At 40.2% G+C, this 25,490-nt stretch overlaps 2 protein-coding genes across 6 annotated transcripts in view; one reads left to right on the top strand and one right to left on the bottom strand.

Moving 5' to 3' along the window:
• Nucleotides 1–6,234, top strand: part of TEP1 (telomerase associated protein 1) — a 54,249-nt gene extending 48,015 nt beyond the window's left edge. For 3 of the 4 annotated variants that reach the window (XM_023498747.2, XM_012544327.3, XM_023498752.2), the window contains 12 exons: nucleotides 2,276–2,383; nucleotides 2,958–3,090; nucleotides 3,169–3,245; nucleotides 3,331–3,463; nucleotides 3,811–3,947; nucleotides 4,118–4,239; nucleotides 4,454–4,600; nucleotides 4,797–4,896; nucleotides 5,256–5,361; nucleotides 5,463–5,611; nucleotides 5,686–5,790; nucleotides 5,932–6,234. In XM_023498747.2, the coding sequence (XP_023354515.1) occupies nucleotides 2,276–2,383; nucleotides 2,958–3,090; nucleotides 3,169–3,245; nucleotides 3,331–3,463; nucleotides 3,811–3,947; nucleotides 4,118–4,239; nucleotides 4,454–4,600; nucleotides 4,797–4,896; nucleotides 5,256–5,361; nucleotides 5,463–5,611; nucleotides 5,686–5,790; nucleotides 5,932–6,054 (1,440 nt within the window). In that variant the 3' untranslated portion in view covers nucleotides 6,055–6,234. The remainder of the gene's footprint in view (nucleotides 1–2,275; nucleotides 2,384–2,957; nucleotides 3,091–3,168; nucleotides 3,246–3,330; nucleotides 3,464–3,810; nucleotides 3,948–4,117; nucleotides 4,240–4,453; nucleotides 4,601–4,796; nucleotides 4,897–5,255; nucleotides 5,362–5,462; nucleotides 5,612–5,685; nucleotides 5,791–5,931) is intronic. The other variant, XM_023498742.2, reaches the window with a different exon arrangement.
• PARP2 (poly(ADP-ribose) polymerase 2) lies at nucleotides 6,052–24,265 on the bottom strand. Of its 2 annotated transcripts, none has more exons than XM_031952008.1 (19): nucleotides 24,141–24,265; nucleotides 23,038–23,185; nucleotides 18,613–18,752; nucleotides 17,900–18,112; nucleotides 16,981–17,157; nucleotides 14,742–14,812; nucleotides 13,954–14,004; nucleotides 12,501–12,597; nucleotides 11,891–11,966; nucleotides 11,240–11,342; nucleotides 9,617–9,782; nucleotides 9,266–9,404; nucleotides 8,508–8,571; nucleotides 8,286–8,420; nucleotides 7,909–8,036; nucleotides 7,623–7,722; nucleotides 6,990–7,088; nucleotides 6,484–6,608; nucleotides 6,052–6,388 (listed from the first exon to the last, which is right to left on the bottom strand). In XM_031952008.1, the coding sequence occupies exons 1-19, from the start codon at nucleotides 24,181–24,183 to the stop codon at nucleotides 6,229–6,231; spliced, it is 2,235 nt and encodes a 744-aa protein (XP_031807868.1). In that variant the 5' UTR covers nucleotides 24,184–24,265; the 3' UTR covers nucleotides 6,052–6,228. The 2 variants fall into 2 exon arrangements, with proteins under 2 accessions (XP_031807868.1, XP_031807870.1); XM_031952010.1 differs by lacking the exon at nucleotides 24,141–24,265 and adding an exon at nucleotides 23,408–23,896.
• Between the last annotated feature and the right edge of the window lie 1,225 nt (nucleotides 24,266–25,490).

Here is a 25,490-nt window from a genome sequence, read left to right as displayed (position 1 = left end):
GTTCTTTCTGACTCCAGGCCCAAGGCTTAAGATAATCAAATCATAGCACCCTGTGGGACTCCATTTGTTCCTACCTTTGCCTCTAGGCAGCTATCTTCTTTTCTTTTTGATTGATAACTTTTATTTTTACATTAGTCATTTCCTAACATACTATCCCCAATCATGAGTTTTTCCTTGTCACAAAATTAAACAAAACCAGCTGATCGGCAAGCATTTATTAAATACCTACTATGTAATAGACACTGCTTAGTCAGTGGCTAAAACAAAAGCTAATTATTTATTGCCCTCAAGGAGCTTATATTCTAATGGGGGAGATTGCATATATAGTTGCAGAAATAGGGAGATCACACATAGAGAGATAAATCATAACCCTTGCAGGGAGGAGAAGGCACTAACATCTGGAGTAGGGAGCAGGAAGGGATGGAGAGATCAAGAAAAGCCAGATGCAGAAGATAGTGTGTGAACTTAAAGTCCTGAAAGAACATAGGGATTCCAAGAGGGCAGAGATGGGAAGGGAGAGTATGTCAGACATGGCAGCCAGTTAGTACAAAGCTAAGGAGAATGGAAATGGAAAAAAATATATACACACACACACACATACATATATGACTGAAAGGTAGAAGAACTGGTTATGAAAAGTTTAAGTGCCAAATAGAGGAGTTTATATTTGATTCTAGAAGCAATCAGAGGCCCCTGGAATTTGTTGACTTAAGGGAGTGACTTAGTCAGATCTACACTTTAGGAAAGTCACTTTGGTGGCTGTGGGAGGAGAGACTTGAGACTGATGGATGAATGGCAGGCTACTTCAATAGTCCAGGTAAGAGATAATGAATCCTGAAGTAGGATGATAGCTGTGTGAATAGAGAGAGTCTGGTTGTGAAGATAGAGGTGGCCAGATTTGGTATCTGGTTGGATGTGTAGGGTGAGCAAAGATTGATGTTGAGAGCCTAGGAAACTTGATAGATGGTAGTGCTCTCTACACTAATAGGGAAGTTTAGAAGACAGGTAGGTTCTGGGGAAAAGGCTACGAGTTCTGTTTTAAACATATTAAGTTTGAGATGTCTGAGGAGCATCCAGTTTGAAATAGGCCAAGTGATGATGTGGACCTGAAACTCAGGAGAGAGAATGGGATCTATCTATATACATCTGGGAACCAACTGTGTAGAGATAGTAATTGAACCCATGATAGCTGAAGAGGTTATATGTAGAGAGAAGACAAGAAGGAGGAATATAGGAGAGAATTTAGGAGAATTTAGAGTTTAGAATTAGAATTAGTTTAGAATTTAGAATTTAGAGAATATAGAAGAGAATTCATGAAAGTAAACTTGACAGGCCTTAGCAATAGACTGGCTGTGGGGGATGAGAAAGAGTGAAGAGTCTAGGACACATAGTTTGTGAGACTGGGTTATTGGGAGGATATTCCTTATCTTGAAAGAAAACTTAGGTAGAGTAAATGCTTAGGGAAAATTGTCAGGTAGTGTCAGACAACATATACAACATTTTGTTATCAGAAATTACCACCTCCTCAAAGGAAAAAAGGGAGGTGTGTGTCCATCTCTTTTTAACTCAGGACTAAGAGTGGTTATTGTGTTACAATATTTGATTTCATTTTAATGTTGTTTTAGCTTACTAGAGATTTTTGCATATCAATTTCCTGGTTCTATTTGCTTTATTTTATCAGTTCACATTAATCTTCCTGTTTCTCCAGATTCCTTGTATTCAGTGTTTATTGTGGCACAATATTCCATTACTGTTGGAATACACGGGAGCCACCTGACAGTGGCTGCTGGAGATCCAACCCAGAATGGATCTCCTCTTGTGAGAGGATGATACAAAAAGACTGAAAGGCAGTTACTGTTCTCTGACCTCTCTGACTGAGAGGCCGTTGTGTTGTCTGACCTCTCTCCTCTTCCTTCTGCCTCCAGTTTATTTCATTCCCAATCCGCAACACCTGTGTCAGCCAAGGCTGCCCTGCAACTCCTTCAGATGCTATGATCCACAGCTGTGGAGGCTCTCGGAGAATTGGCCTGTCCCTTAACACATTACACTCATATTTTATGATTTGTTCATTCCCCAACTGATTGGCAGGTACATTTCCAGTTTTTTAGATAGCTCTTTACCTAGACAGATGGAGGACCAGGCAGCCAGGCAGCATCTCTTAGATTGTTGCCAAATCAGTATCCAACAGGATACCACTCTGCAAGTTATATATAGCTATTGCTAAATAACAGATAGAAAGAATGAATGTCCCTTATCTGTGGCCTCTACTTTCCAGCTCTCCTCCTCCAATGATGGTTCTGTGCGGCTATGGGACCCTGTGTCTGGCCAGCAACTTGGCCATTTTCTAGGTCATCAGAGTGCAGTGAGCACTGTGGTTGCTGTGGTGAGTAAGGAATGGGGTGGTGGCCTTCTTGATGGGGAACTGATTATGAGGAGGAAGGGTGAGTTATACTTTTCAGGAAGACTCTAGATTTGGAGGGTAGTCTTATGCTAAAGTTAATTGAGACAATTAAGTATCCTGAATATTTTGTCTGTATAAGGTTCAAGCATATTATTAGTTAGTCAATCAATAAACATTTATTAAACACCTATTATGTGCTAGAGCCCGAATTAAGATCTGGAGATAGCAGGAGAGGCAAAAGGCTCTCCCTGCTTTCTAGGTCACAATCCAATGGACCATGAGCTGCTTTGGGTGGGGTAGGGAGGTAGGAATCAAGGATCTGGTTAGAAGGTTAAGTACTCCTTTTGAAAGGAAGAGTGACACATCAGAATTGAGCTTATTACTAAATTATTGTAATGAGCCCACTTAGCCTAGGTTTGATTACTTATTCCAGACTTAAGACTATATCTGATTCTTTTCCTTCTACAATGGATATGTGGGTGATGAGACAAGCTGTAGCAAAACCCAGTTACCTGCCCTCAATATAACCATGATTTTGATGGGGGGAATGGGATAGGAGAATCATGTGGTATCTGTGGACCGGGATGGGGTACTAAAAGTGTGGGACTTTCGCGGCGTGGAGCTGACAAGTATTCCTGCCCACTCTGGACCCATCAGCCAGTGCGTGGCCGTCAAGGAACCTCGTACAGGTGACAAAACTCCCTCCCCTCATGCCTTTCCTTATTCCTTTCTTGGTACTCTATTTGACCTCCTCCATCTCTCCTCAGCTGGACAGCCTGGGTCAGATCTCTTGGTAGTAACTGCCGGACTAGATGGAGCTACTCGGCTCTGGCATCCACTATTGGTGAGAAGGCGGGGGGGTGAGGGAAGATGATTCCCCAGCCATAACTCTGTGGATTATTGACTTAGCATCTTTGCTTCTTCTGCAGGTGTTTCAGACACATACCCTTCTGGGACACAGTGGTCCAGTCATTTCAGCTGCAGCCTCAGAGACCTTGGGCCTTCTGCTAACGGCCTCCAAAGATGGCTCAGTAAGGCTCTGGTGTGTGCCTGAGAAAGTGGGTAAGTGTGGGGCAGGGAAAGTCAAGTGGGACCTTGTAACTAGGTGAAAAGCTTGGACTTTTCCTCTTAATCCAACTCTAGCCCCACTTTGTTAATGTATACATTTTGGTATACTACTTATATGATTGTAAAACTGTTACATTTTGACACTACAAAACTCCTCAGAAAACACCTGTCAATCCCCTGACAAAGTATATTATTTCCCCAAAAATATTTGTATTGATTGTTTAAAAAAAGGGAGATGGCTTTTCACGGGTACTGCATTTACTGTTGGAGATTAGCAGGTGTTGTCTGTCTATGTTGGAGGAGTGTGCCATGTTCTTCTCTGATGAGCCTCTTCTCTCCAGACGACACAGGTGTCAGTGAGAGGCCCACGGCCATTACTGCTGTGGCCTGGGCTCCAGATGGTTCCCTGGCAGTGTCGGGCAGCCAGGCTGGGGAACTAACTCTGTGGCAGGAGGCCAAAGCTGTAGCCAAAGCTCAAGTGAGTCCAAGTGGCATAGGTTTTACTGGGGCCTCACCTGGGGCACAGCATTCAGTGTGCTCTAGGGAAGGCTGTGCCAGTGTTTGAAAGGGAGGCTGCAGGTGTGGGTAGTGGTGGAATGGGTTGGTTCTGGGCCCAGGACACTGACCCGACCTTGTGATCTGTACCAGGCCCTTGGCCGCATCAGTGCCCTATGCTGGTCCTCTCCACACACTTTCTTTGCTCTGATCAATGACCAAAACCTCAGCAAGTGGCAAATAGAAAAGGAGGACCTCACGCCCCAAATTTTCAGGTAAAATTGGAAGTAATGGGCTTTGCTCACTGAGCAAATGGGAACTTGGGTCATATTACAGCTCCCTTTCAATATTTGGATGAAATATCCCTGGGAAAATTCTGATTCCTGGAAGAGGATTTCATCACCTCCATTTTAGTTCTGGTAACCCAGGCGGGGCCCAGTGGAATACAGTAGGATATGGACAATTTTCTCCCCTCTATTCATTTCCCAGCCTGAACTGTAACCTTCCCCTGGACCTGCCAGGCAGGAGCACCCTGTTATCCATGGACTTGGCCCCAGATAGCTGCTCTTTCATCTTAGCAAAGCCACTTCTGGGGATGCTGCTTCTGAATCCAGATTCTCCTAATTTAGAGTTCTGGTAAGAGTTTAGCTATTTCCTTCTTCCTAAGTTAAAACATGAGTGGAAAGGACTTTCAAGATATGAAGATTCTACCTAATTTAGGCTAAATATTTTATCTAATAGCCTCCCCTCTTTAAAGACGATCCTGTTTATGAGTACAGATCCATTGAGTCATGGAAAAGGTTCCAAGTTCAGTCTGTTTCTTTTACTCTAGGCATGAATTCCCTTTCAATACACACACTCTGCTTTCTACCCACAAGGAATATGGTGTGTTTGTCTTGGATACTCTGGATGACGTTTCACTCTCTGTCTATGTAAGTCTTTTGTGTACGGTTAAATGCTTCTCTTAAGTATATATTCCTTGAGAATACAAATAATTCAATTCTGTATTTGTAACCCTAGCACCTAGTATGATGCCTAGCTTGTATGTCAATCATACATATATGTTTCATTTATCTTTTTGCATTCATGTTCATTGCCCAATTATATAGAGGTCTTTAGGGACAAGTATGTCTTATACTTTATATTTGGTTTCTTTGGTGTAGCTAAGGTTAACAGATGGCTATAGTTCAGTAATCCTGCAGATAAACCATTACTGAATCTGGACTGAATGTGGCAGGTTAAGACAGTAATACATATGTGTATATGTCTGTTCCCATCTGTCCTTCAACAGCAGCAGAAAGAGTCAAATATATTGGAGCACAGAGAGAATTTTAATCTCCTGCTGGAAAATCCCAGAGGAACCCCACTGTGGATAACTCAAGCTAAGCCTGACTCTGGTAAGCTGGCAAAGAATCCAAGAGAATAGAGAGGCCTAAAGGGGGGAAAGCAGCAAGTCTGTGGGCTTGCTCTGGTTCTAACTCTGCCTTGGGAATGGCAGGCTCTGCTTTTCTGTGTGCCAGCTCAGAAGGCATCCTTTGGAACATGGCAGTACGTACCCCTGAGGGAGATTGGGACACCAACAACATATGGCAGTACACAGAAAAGGAATTTGAGTTCCGGAAGTTGGAGACCCAGTACTCCAAAAAGGTGAGAGGACAGAAACCAAGCGTTTGGTAGTAGGTAGGACTCTGAGGGAGCTTAGCACACCTGTCTCTCTTTAGATCCATTCAGGTTCCGTCACAGCACTCCATGTGCTCCCTGAACTGCTGCTGACAGCCTCTGAGGACCGAGATGTGAAGCTCTGGGAGAAATCCAATCTACAGCTGGTGAGTGTGGTGGTGGACAGATATGGGGACACAGACTAGGATGGGACGGGGGTGGGATGGGGTGGGGTGTAGAATCTAGTATTTTGGCTAGATGCTATAGTGAAAGGCTTAAAGACAGGATTGTGTCCTTGTATGTTACAGCGGGGTCTCTTCCGTTGTGAGGGAGCAGTAACCTGTATGGAGCCAAGACCTGGACCTATGTCCACACTGCAGCTGGCTGTGGGAGATGCCCAGGGCCACATGTACTTTTTGTCATGGGAGTAAGAAGGTTGGACAGAGACAATCGTTTGCCTGAAGACAAAGCCTGAAGATGCCATAATGCCAACTTTTCAATATATTTATTATATAAAAATATCAGCAAAATCACACATTTCATATTATCTGATCTGTCATGGGTGAGCTAATGTGGAAGGGACAGAAAATAAAGAATCTCTTCCCTCACCAGAGCTGGGTGAAGTTGAATTGAATTTTTAGCAGGTATCGCATACGAACCTGGCTAGGATCATAGACAATAAATTCATTGTAATTGAGAGTATAGCCCTGTGGGTTCAGAATTCCTGTGTTACTTGCTGGTCCTAGGGGTACTGTGGTTCCATTCCTGCCAAAGAAAGAAGATAGAAAGGCTTTGTTAAAAACCTCTCTGGCCAAGGAATAAAAAGAATGGAATTGATAAAAAGAACTGTGAACACTTACAGAGTAACAAAATGGGAAGGATTGGGAGCCATCTTGCCCATTCCCTTGGTACTGTGTTTGCCTTGTAGCAATCCTGCTGCTTCAGGATTGGCCTCCAGCAGCTCATTACAGTCACCCAGAGCTACCTGCAAAAGAGAATGTCCTTGAAATCCACATGCCATGCTTCCCGAGAGTTAATGGTGATCACAATTGGGAAGGACTTTAAAATCCATCACCAATTCTCTCATTTACAGATTCCCTTAAGACTTAAAAGGTGGAGGTGAGCAGGCTGAAATCACAGAGCTCTAGAACTTGAACCCAGATCTTCAGACACCCAGTAAGCCACCATGCTTGTCCCCGAGAAGCCAGACTATTGGCATTTTTTATCATTCTCTGGCTCATTCTGCAACAGTGTAGCAGAAAATGAGAGCCTAGTAAAATTTTTATTTTCATTCTCTCCTTCAGCCCTGAAAGAGAGGGCTAGTGCTGATAGGAAGTGTGTCCTATTAGCTGAGCCCTTTCCTCACCTCTGAGAGCAGCAGCAGCCCTATGTCCTTCAGGCGTGAGGGAAAGCAGTAATTGGCACTCTTGGAGGACATATCAGCAAAGTATATTCCTTTTCCAAACTGCAAATGACAGATGACTAAGTCAGCAACTGAACCCACTGAAGAAAAAATATAGCTGAATAAAACACATATTCAAAATTTTAAATATCTTGAGCAAAAGATCAACTCATTCCCTGGAGTTCAGATTTCACTGTTTTCCTACAATTTTAGTTGAGTGGACATCATAAAGGTAGTGGAGCCTTTTGCTAAAAACTAGGAGAAAAAAGGAAACAGGTTTTCTATTTTATCAATTAGAAACTTTCATTAAAAGCACTTAGAAGTTAGAGCCTTTAAGAAAAACTCTGAAAAGGATTCAGAATACCTAAGAACCCCAAACAGCTGAAGTCTGATTGGGAATCTATGGGAAGATAAAAGGTACCTCAATTTACATCAGCCCCAGATAGCACAGTCACAATCTCCATAACTACTGAAGGTAACCAAGGCTAAACTTCATGTGTTAGGAATTATTGCCAGAACAGCAAGAGTTTCATTTTAAAGACATCAAAGAAAGGTCATGACCGTGTCTTGTTCAACCTGAGTTCCAACTGTACTTACCATGTAGCCTGTGACGGGAGCTTCAGGCGGAGCGATGCGGAGTCCGTGGCTCAGGATGCCCATCCAGTTGCCCAATCGGGAACCGTGCCACAGCAGCATCCTAGGGGAGAGCCATAAGTATCAACCTATAGCTTTTGTTGCTTCCCTTCCAGCTAGGCTATGGAGAGGAAACAGTCTCTAGTTTCCCTCTCTGCAAATCCTACACCCATACTCAGTTCTTTAGGGAAATAGCTGAAGAGAAATCAACAGGTTTTTGTACCAAGCAAGGCCAGAAACAAACTCAGACCTGTTGGGAAGATCCTTTCTGAAGGCTTCGTTTTCACCCTCTTTCTCCACTTCAAAGACCTCAAGCAAGGTCATAGTGTAGTCATTATGAGTAGGAGCATGGGTAGAATGTAGATACTGCGAGATCACCTGAGTGAAGGGACAGAAGAAATTAACATTTTTGGACTGGGGAGACTCTATGATGCATGCAGAAAGAAGGATCTTTCTCCCTCAGTTGCCCAGATTTCACAGACCATTAAGAGACCCCATTTAGCAAAAAATCTTACAGTTGATAAAAATATGGATTCTTTTTCTTTATAGACTTTAGAAAATATAAGAAATGATAATACGAAAAAGAAACAACTTTCAATTGGGGAAAGAAAAGAAATCTTTTATCACTTTGAATTCATGACAGGAATGGTCCAGAGGACGAAGAGCACAATGCAAGTTTCTATAATGCTGGTCCAGAGGGTGCTCTGGGGTCTTCAGCTCTGTCTTCACCAGCTTGATAGCAATTTCAATGTCTCCCAATGCCTAAAGGTATAAGATATAAAGTGGTGAGAGATCTTGGGATTAATAGAACTAAAGGAAGTAGGACAGCCATCAACCTACATATCTTACCTCTAAAAGCTGTATCTTATCTTTCAATTCTTGCTCTGTTCGGATTAGTGGTGGAGTACGAAGCCTAGGGCCAGAGATACAAGCATAACTGTTAGTGAGCACAAGTGTTAGTGGTTCACAAGAATAACTAAAAGGACTAAAATAAATTCCAACAAAAAGTAGGCTAAGGAACCAATTTACTTAGAGGAGACCAAAAACTGAGAATAGCATTTCCAAGTATATAAAGAAATAATAAGAAACCAAAAAAACTTTCTAACTAATGCTTGGATCATAAAGAAGGATTATAAAATTCCCTTCCATATGGGATGCTTATGAATACTTGATTGCTCTCCTGATAATAAATTCTCCTGGAAGAAGGGCTGCACTTCTTTTAGAGTTATGGAAAATAAAAAGGAATAAATCTGCCTGCAGTCAAAGAAAGGGGTATTCCCCTCATACTTACAAAGCTACGTCCAATTCTTTCTAAAGATAGACATTCTAATTTAGCTGAAGATTAGGAATATAATCTGACAAAGGCTTAATTGGCTTAATTCCTAAACCATTTCATGGTTTGGATTCCTAATGGATTCCTAATCCATTTCATGGATTCCCAGCTTCTCCAGTTGTTCAATCCTAACTGTGGATCTAAGAAAGACTTTAGTTTCTCAAGGGCTGAGAGAATGTCATTAAAGTTACTCTCTTCTGCTAGTAAGTTTCTTGGTAGGGATGGAGAAAACAGAAGGAACATTGTGATGGTGGGGGCCCAGAGGGAATCTTACCCAAAGTCATGTGGGATCCTGGTATAGAACTCATTACATGCTTCCAGCAAGGTCCGCCCACTGTGACCAGATCGGATACAATCTTCTATCTTCTTAAGTGACTGGTAACCTGCCTTGATTTGTGCCACTGTCAGCTTCCCTGTAAAAATTCAAAGACCAGATTTCCTAAATGACTTTCTGACCTTTCCCTCTAGACCATTTAAAAGACACTCCAGACTCCCCTTCCTTATGCTACCTCCAATTCAGTACTATTACCAACCAGGGAAGATCAACCTAGATTCATGGAGGAAAAAGAATACCCCACTTTGGGGATTGGGGAAAGAAGAGAAGAGTTTAATACAGGGCTCATACCCAGTGGGGCTTTTTTGATATCATACTTCATCTCCACCATCATTTCTTCCATAGTCTGAATGTTGCAAATCAACTCTATCAACTCTTGGACTGGAAGTTCCAGCTGAGACTCTACTTTAGGAGGTGAAATAGGATCAAGTGTCCCTTCCTTTGATTCTTCTTCACCCTGAGACAGATTATAGAATCTATTTGGAAAGGATTAGAGGTAATCTAGTTCTATCCTCTACATAAATCCCCCAACAAAACCATCTCTGAATAACCTCCTATGGTGGCAAATTAATCATTTTTATTTTATTTTTAAAGCTTTTTATTTTCAAAACATATGCACAGATAATTTTTTAACATTGACCTTGTATTTCCCCCTCCTCCCTTCCCTAGATGGCAAGCAATTCAATATATGTTATACATGTTAAAATATATGCTAAATCCAATACTGGATTTCAATATTCAAATTGGATTTCAATTCAATAAATAAACATTTATACAATTCTCTTGCTGCACAAGAAAAATCAGATAAAAAAGGAAAGAAAATGAATAAGAAAACAAAATGCATACAAACAACAACAAAAAAGAGTGAGAATGTTATGCTGTGATCCACACTCAGTTCCCACAGTCCTCTTTGGGTATACAAGGCTCTCTCCATCACAAGATCATTGAACTGGCATCAATCATCTCATTGCTGGAAAGAGTCATGTTCATCAGAATTGAATGTTGTATAATACTGATGTAAATTCGTCATTTTTAGAGGCAGCTCATTCCATTTTTAGACACCTTTTATTATTACAGAGGTCTTTTTTTTCTTTTTTTGGTCTAGATTTGTGATTTTATTGGCATAAGGAATCCTCCAAGAGGAACTTCCTCAACCAATATACATGGAGAAGTCCTTTGTAATGAAATATTAAAGAACTCTCTGGAGCAGTGAGAGGTTAAGTGACTACAAAGAGTTGAGGCTAGATTTCAAGCCAGTCTCTAAAGCTAGCTCTCTATTCACTACCTACTTTTCAAAAACTTGTTCACATTGAACCAAATCTGCCTTTGTAGCTTGTTTGTTGTTCCTACATCTGCACTCTAAAACAACACAGAATAAATCTAATTCCTCTTCAAATAACAGCTTTTGCAAATACTTGAAAATAGCCATCAAGGCCCAAGTCCTATTCTGTAAGCTAAATTTCTCCAATTCATTTGGCTATTCTCAGAGCCTTTTCTACCCTGATTGTTGTTCTCTGGTCAAATTTCCATTTGTCAGTGTCCCTCTGCTTAAAAAAATGGTAGCCAGGGATGAACACAAATACTTCAGATGGAATCTTACCAATGCATAATGTAGTTGGTCTACTCTCTTTTCTTGTTCTATGCACTACTCTTCTACTAATGTACTGTAAAGCAACAAATGAAAGTTCCCCATAACCTCCAAGGATGTAAAGAGAGGTCTATTCCCTCCTGTCTACGCTGTCTCATTTTTATCCTCCCAACTAATCAGACATCAGTCACAAAAACTGGAAAGTTCTCGTCATTGGGGGAAATGTTAGCTCTATGATGTGCTGACTATAGCATAACTATTTTTCCAGCTCTTATCCTGATAGTGAGATGGAATAGCTTTTCCTTGGGTATAAAGTTAGGGCATACCTGAGTACTGGTTGTATAGTCCATCTGCAGCATATCATATTTCCCAGGGACTTTCTCAAAGCTGCCACGATCTTCCCAACTATTCTTTGTTTTGTCAAAAAATCTGTAGTTTCAAAGGAGAAGGGAGTAAATCCCTTGGAAGATGCTACAAGAACATCTTCAGCAGTCCTGGCAGAACAACTTTGCGTTCTTACAAAGCCACACTTACTGTATCAAATACTCTCATACATCACTTTCCCATAAAACCTCAAGGATTCTGGAGGGATGGAAAAGCCCAGTAAAGAGAGAGAACTTAGAGGGATGAATAGAATCCTAAGGGTTTTCAATGTATATGTACATTAATCACTAAAAATGCTCCCATTTTTCTGTCCTGATAGCTATTTCTAAAGGTCTTGGCATATATTTTTGATGGGAAGGAGGAAAGTGACTAGATCTAATGTCTAGTTAGATATTCTCCAGATACTGGAAGTTTCCTTTTCCCCTTGCCTTCCCAAATAATCCACCCCTATGCCACATTCTTGAATTTTATGGTCTCTTTAATAAGCTTCAGAGAGGTAAAGCTGATCATTTCTACTTGACTAAGAAGATATCTTAGTTAAAAGAAGAGATGTTTTGGAGGATACATTCCTGCCCACTTGCTAGGCCACTCACTTCTTCTGAAATATTTCCTTGGCTTTGTTGAGGTCTCCAGAACAGGTCACCAAACTGTGCTGTCCAACTTTCCCAACTGCAAAGGAAATGCCAATGAGAATATCAGTCCTTCAGAGAAGCTCTAGCACTATACAATTGCTTAAGACCAAGAAAAACATTATTCTTCATGACTGCTATTCACTGTGGGCAAAAAGCAGACCACAATGGTTGAAGGGAACAAACAAATTACAGAATTTAAGGAATCAGGAAGAGTTTAGGGATGTCTTGATTTCGTTAATAGAAATAATATATATATATATCTTGTCAATAAAAGAGAGTAAGACTCAAATCTAACTTCCAAATTACTCTTAATTTTGATAGAGTCCTCTTGGATGCTACAGGATAGAAATTTCTTGAGAAGGGTACTGCCTTTCTTTGCACTTCCACCTCAGGAGGAGGTATTATATTTCTTTCCACAAGAAACCCAGATTGTTTTTTACATCACTCCTACCCTTCAGGATTCCCACACGATCAATTCTAGCCCAGAAATCCTTCAGTTATTGGCAAATTGTCTTTCCAGCTTTTCAAATGTTGAATTCCCTGCTCTCAAATCCCCTACTATAGCCATTACCTCGGCCCCATCTCATCCAGACACTGAAGTTTCTCTGTCCGTCATCTTCCAGCAGCTGGATGATATAATACTTGTTATTGTTGAATTGGAGATTGGTCTACAACCATTGAAATAAGAAGTGACACACAAACAAAAACTAGGTTTATAGAAAATTCACATAAATATATGAATAAAAATTCACATAAATAAAATATTCTTTGGATATAAACACCAATTTTTCCTGAGGGAAATAAGTAGTGTGGGAGAGAGATCTTCATTTTAAGAGAAAGCTGAGAAAGTGGAATGAGAATTAAAAGAAACTGCCATTTCCTTATAACTTTTAGAAAACATTCTGCAATCCTAAGGATGAATAAAAGCCAGTGAACATTGTGAAACTGAATTTAGCACTAAGTAATCTGTCCTGGCTTCTTCTATTTTGTCTCTCTGCTCCTTCTCCCACATTTCTGAGCATTTAACTCTCCTCATTCTTAATCCCTTCTATTCTCTTGTGATCATTTCTCCAAGGAAAACAATAAATAATTTTACAATGTATTTATTACAAAGAAACAATCTCTCTCATACCTAGAGGTGCAGGATTACCCTAGTTCTTGGTTCTAGATGTTAATTCTTTTGTTGGTACTGACCACAACTGTGATTTGTAGCAATCTGAAAGAGGGCTAAGAGCAGGACAATGGTAGAAAAGGACAAAGAGCAAGTCCTTTACTCCCTTCAAGCAAGCCCTTTTGCTTGGCTTCTGTCCCTTCAAGTTGGATTGTGGAGTGGGGGCCATGTAAACCATTCTGGAAAGAATGTGACCAGTAAATAGCAGCAAGAGGGCAAATCTAACTCAAGCTAAAGCTGTGGATTCAGTGGAGTGAAGGAAATTCCACATAGTAGTACTTGGCCTTCACACTGGAATCCTGTTCCCTGCACTATCTGTCTAGCACATACTTTCTTTGGTTAATGTACACTTCACTTTCCAGTCTCCTAAATACAGTTTAAAAAAAAATGAAGAGTGAGAATGGACCTTCTAGTTTTTTTAATCCAAAGCCCTCATTCTGAAGATATAGGCACAAAGAAACTGCCACTTTCCTAGTGAACAAGGAAAAAGTGGGTATAAGATAGCAAAACAATTTGTAATTGATAAAGCTGTTGTAATTGGTGGGACAATTAAATGGAAAATTTCCTTTTTTCCACTCCCCATAACCACTCCTAAATAAGAATTATAAGTTAACTTCAAAAAAGAAAGACAAAAAATAAAGTGATTTATCTTATATTAACCTGCTGACAGATAGCTTCAGCTTAAGAAGTCTTGGGAAAGAGTTGATTCTAACAGTAATACACTAGTATTGTGTTACAGTATTGCCAGCCAGTTAGTACCTAATATAAGGAATCCTGAATTAGGAACATGTGAACACGAGGACCTTAATAATCAACAAAAAAGTTATTTTTCAAACAGACCTTTCCTTCTTACCTGGTTTAGCATAACATCATACACATCATCCCCTTCACAGTATACATGGGCCTAGAAGATGACAAGGAGAGCTGGCATTTACTAAAAAGAATTATTGTTTGTACAGTACTTTACATAATCAATGTCATCTTCATAACAATACTTGGGAGAGGGATCCTTAAGCTCTATCACTATCCTTTTATAATAGAGGCGAATATGGCTCAAAGAGGCTAAACAATTGTTCACAATTACATACAGCTGATCACTGTTAAAGGCAGCACTGGAACCCAGATTTCTTGGAACCCCAAATCCTGGTTTCTCTCCAGTATACTCTACTCCCTTTGACATCAGGATACAGTGGGCCCTGAGCAAGCCCTCAGGACTTTTCTCCTCTCTACTTGGACTTGTTCTGAAAAAGCAAAACTTAAATGTGCCAGACCTGGTCCTGATCAAAGCGCTCATCTTCACTTGTAGATTCCTGATGCAAGAACAGCAGACTCCTTCAAACATCTCCCATCACAATTAAAGCACCTATTTCCAGCAGGAAAGCTATGGCCCAATCCTTCTTAGTGCTTCTGCCTCATACTCAATAAACACTCTCATGTGATCAAATGCTCTTTGGGGACAGTATCTACAACCTGCTGACAAAGGGGAGATAAGGCTGATACCGTTCCATAGTTCTCCAGCCTCAAGAGGGATGATTCACTAACACTAAATTCTACTCTAGTAGCAACATCTACTAAAGGTAAGACATTATTTTCTAAATGGTGACAAAAGTTTGATTAAGGTTTAGGTCAAGAGGTTCTCACCTTTCCCACCTTAACTGTACACTCTGGATCTACTGGAGCTTTGCCCTTCAGTAACAAGGTCTTCACAGAAACTGAGGAAAGACAGATAAGCACTATTTACAACTGGTGCTAAAATCACAGAAAAATTTAGGGGTTAACCAACACCCTTTTCTTTTCTTTATTAAAGCTTTTTATTTACAAAATATATGCATGGGTAATTTTTCAACACTGACTCTTGCAAAACCTTCTGTTCCAAATTTTCCTTTCCTTTCCCCTACTCCCTCCCCTCGATGGCAGGTAGTCCAATACATGTTAAATATATTAAAATATATGTTAAATCCAATATATGTACACATATTTATACAGTTATCATGCTACACAAGAAAAATCGGATCAAAAGGAAAAAAAAAAACCTGAGAAAGAAAACAAAATGCAAGCAAACAATAACAGAAAGAGTAAAAATGCTATGTTGTGGTCCACACTCGGTTCCCACTGCCCTCTCTCTGAGTGTATATGGCTCTCTTCATCACTGAACAATTAGAACTGATTTGAATCCTCTCATTGTTGAAGAAAGCCACATCCATCAGAATTGATCCTCCTATAGAATTGTTGTTGCGATGTATAATGATCTTCTAGTTCTGCTTCCTTCACTTAGCTTCAGTTCATGTAGGTCTCTGCAGGTGTCTCTGAAATCATCCTGCTGGTCGTTTCTAACAGAATAATAATATTCCATAACATTCACATACCATAACTTATTCAGACATTCTCCAACTGATGGCCATCCATGTTTCCAGTTTCTTGCCATTACAAAAAGGCCTGCCGCAAATATTTTTGCACATGTGGGTCCCTTTCCCTCCTTAAAGATCTCTTTGGGATATAAGCCCAGTAGAAACACTGTTGGGTCAAAGGGTATGCACAGTTTGATAACTTTTTGAGCATAGTTCCAAACTGCTCTACAGAATGTTGAATTTCTTCACAGTTCCACCTACAATGTATCAGTGTCCCAGTTTTCCTACATTCCCCCCAACATTCATCATTATCTTTTCCTATCATCTTAGCTAGATGTGCAGTGGTATGTCAGAGTTGTCTTAATTTGCATATCTCTGCATCAATAGTGATTTGGAGCACCTTTTCACATGACTAGAAAGTTTCAATTTCTTCATCTAAAAATTGTCTGTTCATATCCTTTGACCATTTATCAACTGAAGATTTCTTATAGATTAGAGTCAATTCTCTCTATATTTTAGAAATGAGGCCTTTATCAGGTCCTTTGAATGTAAAAATGTTTTTCCAGTTTATTGCTTTCTTTCTAATCTTATCTGCATTAGTTTTTTTTGTACAAAAACTTTTAACTTAATATAATCAAAATTATCTATTTTTTGATCAATAACGATCTCTAGTTCTTCTTTGATCACAAATTCCTTCCTCCTCTACAGGTCTGAGAGGTAAACTATCCTATGTTCTTCTAATCTGTTTATAATATCATTCTTTATGTATAAATCATGAACCCATTTCAACCTTATCTTGGTGTATGGTGTTATGTGTGGGTCAATGCTAATTTCTGCCATACTAGTTTCCAATTTTCCCAGCAGTTTTTGTCAAACAGTGAGTTCCTATTCCAAAAGCTGGGGTCTTTGGGTTTGTCAAACACTAGATTGCTATAATTATTGACTATTTTGTCCTGTGAACCTAACCTATTCCACTGATCAACTTCTCTATTTCTTAGCCAGTACTAAATGGTTTTGATGACCACTGCTTTATAATGTACTTTTAGATCTGGTACAGCTAGGCCACCTTCATTTCCAGCACCCTTTTCATATGGTAATCTTTCAATTTCCTGACCAATCCTGTTTGGATAATTAGGAGAAAGGAGGACAAGATAGAGCCACTGGGAATACCTTTAATTAATGGGCATGACAAAGTTGAAAAACCAGAAAAGGAAACTGAAAGGGAACCTCCAAAAGATCAGAGAACCAAGAGGTGAAAGGAATCAGTAGTGTGAGGTAACACAGAGAGATCAAGAAGGATTGGGAATGAAAAGGAAAATTAGATTTGGCAATTAAGGTACCAATGGTAATTTTGGAGATGGCAATTTTAGTTGAATAATAGGGTCAGTAGTCTGATGTAGCTCCAGAAGATGATTACTTCAGATCACATCTCAAAGTAGCACAAAAGTTACTCACTAGAACTGAAGGATCCAATGTAAGCCTTTTCCCTAAAACCGTCTTTGATGCTCCCTTCTCTCCCACTTGAAACCCACCTTGATTCTCTTTGTTCTTATCATTTATCTCAGCATCCTTTGCCACAGGTGCTTGTTTCACTCCTTGATCCAAGAATTCACCTCGGGCTTTCTTGGCCTTAGAAGGGCATTCCACAGAAGAAACATTGGATATGTTTCCAATACTGTTTCCATTGGCTTCAGTCAACTCCACAGCCGCTAAAGTCAAAAAAAGAGATAAGCACAACATAAAGAAAAGACAGAATTCTTTGTTACAAGTGAGATCTCTCTGGAAGTGGAGTAGGAGAAAATTATAAATTTTATAAAACCAAAAGATACCAATAAAAACACATTTTAAAAAAGAAAAGGATGAAGGGAATATAATATGTAACCTTTTCTCTGAAAAATGGATATTTTTCACAAAGGGTGGGCTGGGCAGTAGAAAAAGTTAAAATTTCAACATATTGTTATCAACAATTACTGTATCCGATATTTTTGATATCACTATTGCCTCTGAGTAGTTTTCTCCTTAATCTACAATACTTAAAGAGCTAATGGCCCCAAGATCATCTTTCAAGTAGAAAAGGAACGTGAGCAAAAGCTCTAAGCTCCTCAATTGCTGGTGTTTTTTTGTGATTTTTGGTGCCTACTCTTTGATTTCCTCTTTGAACTGAGACTTGCTCTTCACAATATTCTCCATGCTTCTGTGAATAAACCAGCCCCTATCCTGAAATAATGACTAGGTTTTCTCTTTAGTGTCTCTTTGTCTAACTCTGTTCTTTTCAGGTTACATACATTAATGTATGTCTCAGTACTTCTTTGTATATCACATTCCTTGTGTGGCTTATTCTCTCTTCCTTTACTTTATCCATAAGAATATCAAATTGGCTAATTCTTTCTCCATACATCAATCCCATGTTGAATCTCAGGCATTCCTCATTAAACTGATAACTATATATACCTGAAGGCTGGCGTTCTATTTTGCGCAGGTATCCACTTTTGCAATTGATTTGTACCATGTTGCCCACATCCAGAGTATAATGTTTTCGGCCAAACACCACATTTATTTTTGACTCATTGCTTTCTCCTAGAGCTGCTTCCAGAGCCAGGCAAGTTTTGGCATCATATGGGATCCAGCCATCCTCCTCATCACTCTGCCACTGCCAGACAAAATCTAAAACGTAATAATATCAAAAGAAGAATTTTGATGCAATGAGGGTAAAATAGATAAAAGTAACAAGATTCTGAATTACTCTTTCTTTTTTAAAGGATGTATTATAAGTTGTATTTCTTTCTTTCCTCGAAGTTTTGCTGGGTCTTTTGAATTTGAGTCAATAAACATTTATTAGGTGCTTCATCTTTTACAAGCAATCTATCATCCAATGATCTCAGAAACCAAAAAAGTAATGCAGAGATCCCAAGAGACAAATCAATCCCCTGATATTTTGTTTGTAACCTATGAAGAAAACCTAACAAAACTTCTTTTTAATGATAATGCCAGAGAACAAGGATAATAATCATATTATAAAATGTTATTAGAGAGTGGCACTATAAATCATTATGTTGACAATCAATGAAATTTGTAGAGATTATATCTATGAATGAAATAATAATAATGAGGCATATGGTATGTGTTCTTAAAACAAATACCTCTTGATAAAAGAATACACTTACAGGAGTCCTGTTTCTTGATGGCAACAGCAATCTTCCGCTCAGTCCTTGTCTTTGTGTTCCTCTGGACCATCTTCTTGAAATCAATCTGAAGCTTCACATTTCCACTTTCTGATGAGACATTTACCAAAGCACTTCCTTTCCTGAAAAATAACGCAGTTTGAGACAATCATCCCTACCCAAGTTTGTAAAATCAAAATTCTGGTAGCTATTTTCTTCAGGCCCTCTAAATTACTCCCCTTAATTTATCAATAAGTTCAGTACATGATTCACATTTTTTCTCTTCTCCACAATGCCTACTCTCATACTAGAAAGCTTCAAAATACTTACTAACCCTTCCTTAAACATCCCATCTATTCAGTTCCTCAACCTACTCACTTCCTATGACCTCATTTCAGCATCATTCATCTCAGCATCACACAAAGATGATCATACCCTTCATCTTGCAATCACCCACAAAATGTACCACTTCCATGTTCAAAAATTCCCAAATCCACTTATCTGACCATAATGTCGCTTTGTCTCCTGTTGTCAAGTCAATTATCTACATAGTGATCTTCAATCTACTGAACCCTCAATTCTCAAAAACCAGTTCAACTTTTACATTGTTTTCAGAGTCCCTAGACCCTTTATCATATCACCAAGTTCATCCTGCCAAGCCTCAGTCGTGCTGCTAAAGAAGGTGGAGAAAATCATGCAACTGTTCTGATTCTACTTATGTTATACAAACTTATTATACAACCTCAATTGGGTCCTCAATGCTATTTATACCTCACTTATCAATTCACTATCCCACTCAACATAGCATCTCTTCCAAACCATTTTATCCCTCCTCAAATTTCCCACAGCACTCCCCACCACCTGCTCAGCTGAGATCCTTGCCTCACATTGTACAGAAAATATTGAGGCTATCTGCCACAAACTCCCTCTTTTCCCTCTTTCTTATTTCATATCATTTATAAATATGATATCTTTTGCAACTATCTCCTTCTTCATCCATTTCACCTGATGAGGTACCTACTACATAAACCAAGGCTATTCTCCCTATATAAAAGCAATCTCATTCTATTCCATCTTCTCCAACAGACTGACCCCTCTGTTATCTCCATTCTATCATTTATCCTCAATCTCTCCCTAATGGCTCCTTCCCTACTACCTGCAAAACATGCCTATGTCTCTCCCATCCTCAAAAAATGCTCACTTGATACTTTCATCCCTTGTCCTTTTATCTCTTGACTTTTGTGACTGAACTCCAGACCAACAGGTATCTCCACTTCCTCTTCTTTCAGTCTTTTTATCCCTTCAATCTGGCTTTCATCCTCTCTGTTCTAATAAAATTTATTTCTCTAAAGTTATTGATGACTTAATTGCCAAATTAAATGGTTTATTCTCAATCCTCATTCTTCTCCATCTCTCTATAGCCTTTGACACTGCTGATCACCTTCTCCTCCTAGATACTCTCTTCTCTCTAGTCAGAGAGATTAGGGTTTTTTTGGTGGTTCTCCTCTTATCAATTAATCCTTCATTCTCCATCTCCTTTGCTAAATTCTCAAGTAAGTTATACTTTTCAAATGCTGGATCATCATCTAAGCTGGGGCTCTCAAACTTTTTAAATGGGGGCCAGTTCACTGTCTCTCAGATTGTTGGAGGGCCGGACTATGGTAAAAACAAAAACTTTGTTTTGTGGGCCTTTAAATAAAGAAACTTCATAGCCCTAGGTGAGGGGGATAAACGTCCTCAGCTGCTGCATCTGGCCCAGGCTGTAGTTTGAGGACCCGTGATCTAAGCCATACCCTTTAACAACATGTGTCTCAAAGTGCTCAATCTGGGCCAACTCTCCTTTATTTTATGATCTTATCAGCTCACATTAATATAATTATTTTTTCTATGCTGATCATTCTCAAATCTATCTTGCCCTGATTTCTCTTGCTAACTTTTTATCTTCCATTCCAACTGACTTTCGAATATATAGAACTGGATGTCTAATGAACATCTAGACAATAGGGTTACCTTAATCTCCTATCTTCCCTATCATTGTCAAGGGCAACACCATCCTCCTAGTTCCTCAGGCTCACAAGCTAGGTGTCATCCTTGATTTCTCACTATTTCTCACCCCACATATCCAATCAGTTGGTAAAGCCTATCAATCTAATCTATGTAACATCTCTTAAATATGTAAATAGGTCCCTTCCCTTCCTCTGATATGGCCAGCACTCTAGAACAGACCTTAATCTCCTCACCCTTGGAATACTGTAGTATTAATTATTATTTGTAACCATGACCTAATTAAATTAATAATTTATTATTAATTATATTGGTTATTACTATTAACAATTATAATTGATTATGTTGTATCATTAATTATTATTATTAACTAATTATAGACTCCTGATGGGTCTGCTTCTCTAAAGTCTCTTCCCATACTAATCCATCTTCTATCCAACCCTCAAAATGATTTTCCTAAAGGCAGGATCAAACATATCATTCCCCTACTCCAAGATAAAATAAAAAATCCTTTGGAGTTCAAAACACTCCATATCCAGTCAATCTTTTACCTTTCTTGTCTTATCATACTTTATACAGCCCCTTCCCTCCCCTCACATACCCTTATGCAGTGGCCCAGCCTCCTTGCTGTTCCAAGAACAAGACCTTCTATCTCTCAACTCCAGGTATTTTCTCAGGCTATCTCTCATGCCTGGAACATCCCCTTCTTCATCTTTACCTACTGATTTCCTTAGCTTTTTTAAAGTCCCATCTAAAATCCCAATTTATAGAAAACATAACCCAACTCTGTTTAATTTTAATGCCTTCTTTTTAGATTACATCTTATTTGCCCTGTATATAGCTTGTTTGTACATATGTATGAGTGTCGTCTCTTCTGTTAGACTATGGGCTCTTTGAAGAAGATGACAGTCTTTTGTTTTTTTTTTTTTTTTTTAATCCCCTGTGCTTAGAAAGCGCCTCGCACAGAGTAGGCCCTGAATAAATGCTTACCAATAGATTGATGCAAGTTCCATAATGTCAAAAGACTTAAAAATAAAAGACAAACTAAATCCCAAGATAAAGTCAATCCAAAAGGATTGCAAGAAGGAAAAAGAATATCCAATTCTCCAGTGTAAGAATTTCTTGATGGGAGCAAAGCCAAGCATAATTTAAAATACAGTAAGCAAAAGATTTGCCTCACAAACCTTATCTTCTCACAGAACTAGTTGCTGTGAAACATTTTTGAGAAGTTGAACAGGATGGCGTGAATAGAAAACTGATCTATTAATACCCAACTGAATTATTCCCTGTAGAAGAGCTTCTAAGAGACTGTTAAGACTGATATGACTTAGAGACTGGTAATATTTTCTTAAATATCTACAGTCAGTGACTCTACTATAGAAAGCTGGATGAATCTAATTCAGTATAGGTAAGGGTATAAGTGAGAGCACAGGTCCCTGAAAACACAATTCTCATGCTCCTAGGGGTAAGAAATTGTCCCAAAGACATTGATGCATTGTTGGTGGAGTTGTGAACGAATCCAACCATTCTGGAGAGTAGTTTGGAACTATGCTCAAAAAGTTATCAAACTGTGCATACCCTTTGATCCAGCAGTGTTACTACTGGGCTTATATCCCAAAGAGATCATAAAGAAGGGAAAGGGACCTGTATGTGCACGAATGTTTGTGGCAGCCCTTTTTGTAGTGGCTAGAAACTGGAAACTGAATGGATGTCCATCAGTTGGAGAATGGTTGAATAAATTATGGCATATGAATGTTATGGAATATTACTGTTCTGTAAGAAATGACCAACAGGATGATTTCAGAAAGGCCTGGAGAGACTTACACGAACTGATGCTGAGTGAAATGAGCAGGACCAGGAGATCATTATATGCTTCAACAACAATACTATATGATGACCAGTTCTGATGGACCAGGCCATCCTCAGCAACGAGATCAACCAAATCATTTCCAATGGAGCAGTAATGAACTGAACCAGCTACGCCCAGAAAAAGAACTCTGGGAGATGACTAAAAACCATTACATTGAATTCCCAATCCCTATATTTATGCACACCTGCATTTTTGATTTCCTTCACAAGCTAATTGTACAATATTTCAGAGTCTGATTCTTTTTGTACAGCAAAATAACGTTTTGGTCATGTATACTTATTGTGTATCTAATTTATATTTTAATATATTTAACATCTACTGGTCATCCTGCCATCTAGGGGAGGGGGTGGGGGGGTAAGAGGCGAAAAATTGGAACAAGAGGTTAGGCAATTGTTAACGCTGTAAAGTTACCCATGCATATAACCTGTAAATAAAAGGCTATTAAATAAAAAAAAAAAAAAAAAAAAAAGGAATTGTCCCAAAGGACCCTCCCTTTGGCCCAAACCCTTCACTTCAGGTATAGAAAATGAGAGGGAATTCTGAATAGTACTTACCTGAAAGCCTCTGTGATCTCCACATCCTGAGCAGAAGAGAACCAGCGCCAGACACCCTCGGGGTCTTCCCATTGCCAACGAAACTCAATGCTTGGTGAGACTGCGTCACTCTTTCCTGGCTCTGGGCACCGACGCTTTACCTTTGCACCTGAAGACGAAACAAAAACGGAACAAGAGTTTTCTCTAGTGCTCCAATAAGGAATGGAGTCCAGATGGACCGAAAAGGGTAATAAAGGGGAAGAACCCGGAATCCAATGCCATAGATTTGAGCACTAGTTCGGGAATCCAGAAAACGGCGGTTCGCGTCCTCCCTAGGAAAATTCCTAGCCATTGTATTTTCTGTTTCCTCATCTGTATGGGGGTTACTTACCAAGGTCCTTCCCACTTTTGGTTTGGGATGTAAAAAAATTAGAGTCGGGCTCAAAGGTCTTTAAGATTCCTCACCTATCTGGCCAAGTTAGGAAAGAAGCATTTTATTAAATAAACGCTGACTTGGCATGTCCCAGACAGCGCCAAAGGCTGACAGGTTTCCCCTTGGGAAACTTAGTCCGAAGGGGAGACCACACGGCCAGTAACGGACCTAGTTCTGGGATCTATATAACGCAGGAGCCGAACTCATGGCCTTTAAGCTCCTGGCCAGCAGCGTTTATGACTTCTCTCCGGTTTTCGATGGAAGGGCCTTGGGGGCAGGGGTATCCCCGGGGCTCCGCAGTGCGGTACACAACAGGTGCTTAATAAATGCTGGCTGACTTGTCTCGACTATCTATCTGCTCCGTGACTGCTCCAGTTGTGGGGTGGAAAAAATAACCAGCCAGGCAAATATCAGAGACGGATAAACACAAGGGTAAAAACGAGGACGCAGTCGGCAGAGAATGATGGGAGGGAGAGCCGCCTCTCCGTCACGTCGGACTCCTGACCCCTGACCCCTGACCCCGGGACCATACAGGCCCCTGCAGGGACCCCCAACCTTTGTCTAGCTAATAGCAAGCCCGGGACTGTGGCATTCCCGGAAACCTCTCAGGAGCGGGGATAGGTGGGCGCTCCCCCACCTCTCTCTAATCTCTAGCATTCCCTAACCCTGAACCCCGAAACTTGCTCCGAACCTCGGGCGTTGCCAGTGCTTCCACCTCTGCCGCGCGAGGACATGGCGCTCTAAACCGAATCCAGGCGGGCCTACCTTCCCGGATCATTCTCTGGCTTCGGCGCATGCGCCTGTCACCTACGACCTCTGAAGAAAACGGGATTTCCCGCGCTAGGAAAGACTGGAAGGTTGTGCTCTACTCTGACGTAAGCTCTTGTTTGCATGCCGCTAAGTATCACGGGATATTCACCCTCTGTAAGAAGTAGCACTGGTTTGGTGAGCCTTATATAGCGGCCCCCGGGCGGGAGGCTTACGTAGGGCGGAGGGAAGCTCATCGTTGGGGCTACAAGCTGAGTGCATTACGTCACTCCCTCAATCCAGCCCTTGGGAAGGTCTGAGACGAGGGCCAATAGCGGCCCTAGCAGGGCTCCTCCCGCGATTTGGGGGGGGTGAGTTCCCAGAAAGTGGGGCCCGGTTCGGGGGTAGACTGGGCAGGAGATGCCCGTGTGATTCCACCTACCCTGAACAAGGGAGGTGGCCTGGGCGGATGCCTCCCCCGACTGGGCTTGGAAACGACTCACGGCCAGCCAAGTGAGTGCAATGGCTGAGGTGGGATACCTCCTCGAGGATCCCATAACCCAATTCAGACTACTCTCCCCCGCCCCCTTTTTTTTTTTTTTTTTTTTTAATTTTAAATAAAATGGGGATGGGAGAGAGGAGAGATCGTCTCATTTTCCACCAGCACCAGCTGACTTCGTGTCCAGGAATGTCATGACCTTACGACCGCCACCCCCAAGTGCCCCATCCCCTTTTCAGCTTTCTTTGCATGCTGTCTTCTCCCATTAGATTGTAAGCTACTATTTAACACACACAGTTCGTGGCGCATGATAAATATTTATTGACTTGAATTTACCAGAGTAAAGAATTTATACTGAGAAACACAACCAGCCTATTAGTGGGGGACATGCAAATAGGAATGATTGAGCAACTTTTACTAACCACGTTGATGCAAAAATGTTTTTTTTTTTAATTTTATCAATAAGCTACAACATATTAGAAAGATTCACATTATAACCAGCTTAGATTTGTCCCAGGAATGCAAATTTGGTTCAACTAAATATATTAAAGACTAAGACTATTGATAATTTTAATAATATAAACAATAAAAACCCTGTCGCTGAAAAGGATTTTGACAAAGTCCAGTACCAAGAGCTAAAGAGAGAAATTCCATTCAAAATGACTACAGAAGCTATAAAATACTTTAAAGTGATTCTACCAGGCTGTACTCAGAACCATCTATCAACCTAACATTCCTTGCACACAAAATAACTGGAGAAACTTTCATTGTTCATGGGTAAGTTGAGCCAATAAA

This window comes from Sarcophilus harrisii, chromosome 2, assembly GCF_902635505.1.
Source record: "Sarcophilus harrisii chromosome 2, mSarHar1.11, whole genome shotgun sequence".
Taxonomy (NCBI): domain Eukaryota; kingdom Metazoa; phylum Chordata; class Mammalia; order Dasyuromorphia; family Dasyuridae; genus Sarcophilus; species Sarcophilus harrisii.
This window is presented reverse-complemented; position numbering and strand designations above follow the sequence as displayed.

Excerpts from the sequence above, each read along its gene's own strand:
- PARP2 (XM_031952008.1), bottom strand. The coding sequence starts at position 24,183 with ATGTCCTCGCGCGGCAGAGGTGGAAGCACTGGCAACGCCCGAG. Across the intron at positions 14,813-16,980 it reads TAAGAACAAAGAGAATCAAG|TTTCTGTGAAGACCTTGTTA; the intron begins GTGGGTTTCAAG and ends GTCTTTCCTCAG. Across the intron at positions 6,609-6,989 it reads GGCTGCTGCTGCTCTCAGAG|GTAGCTCTGGGTGACTGTAA; the intron begins GTGAGGAAAGGG and ends TCTCTTTTGCAG.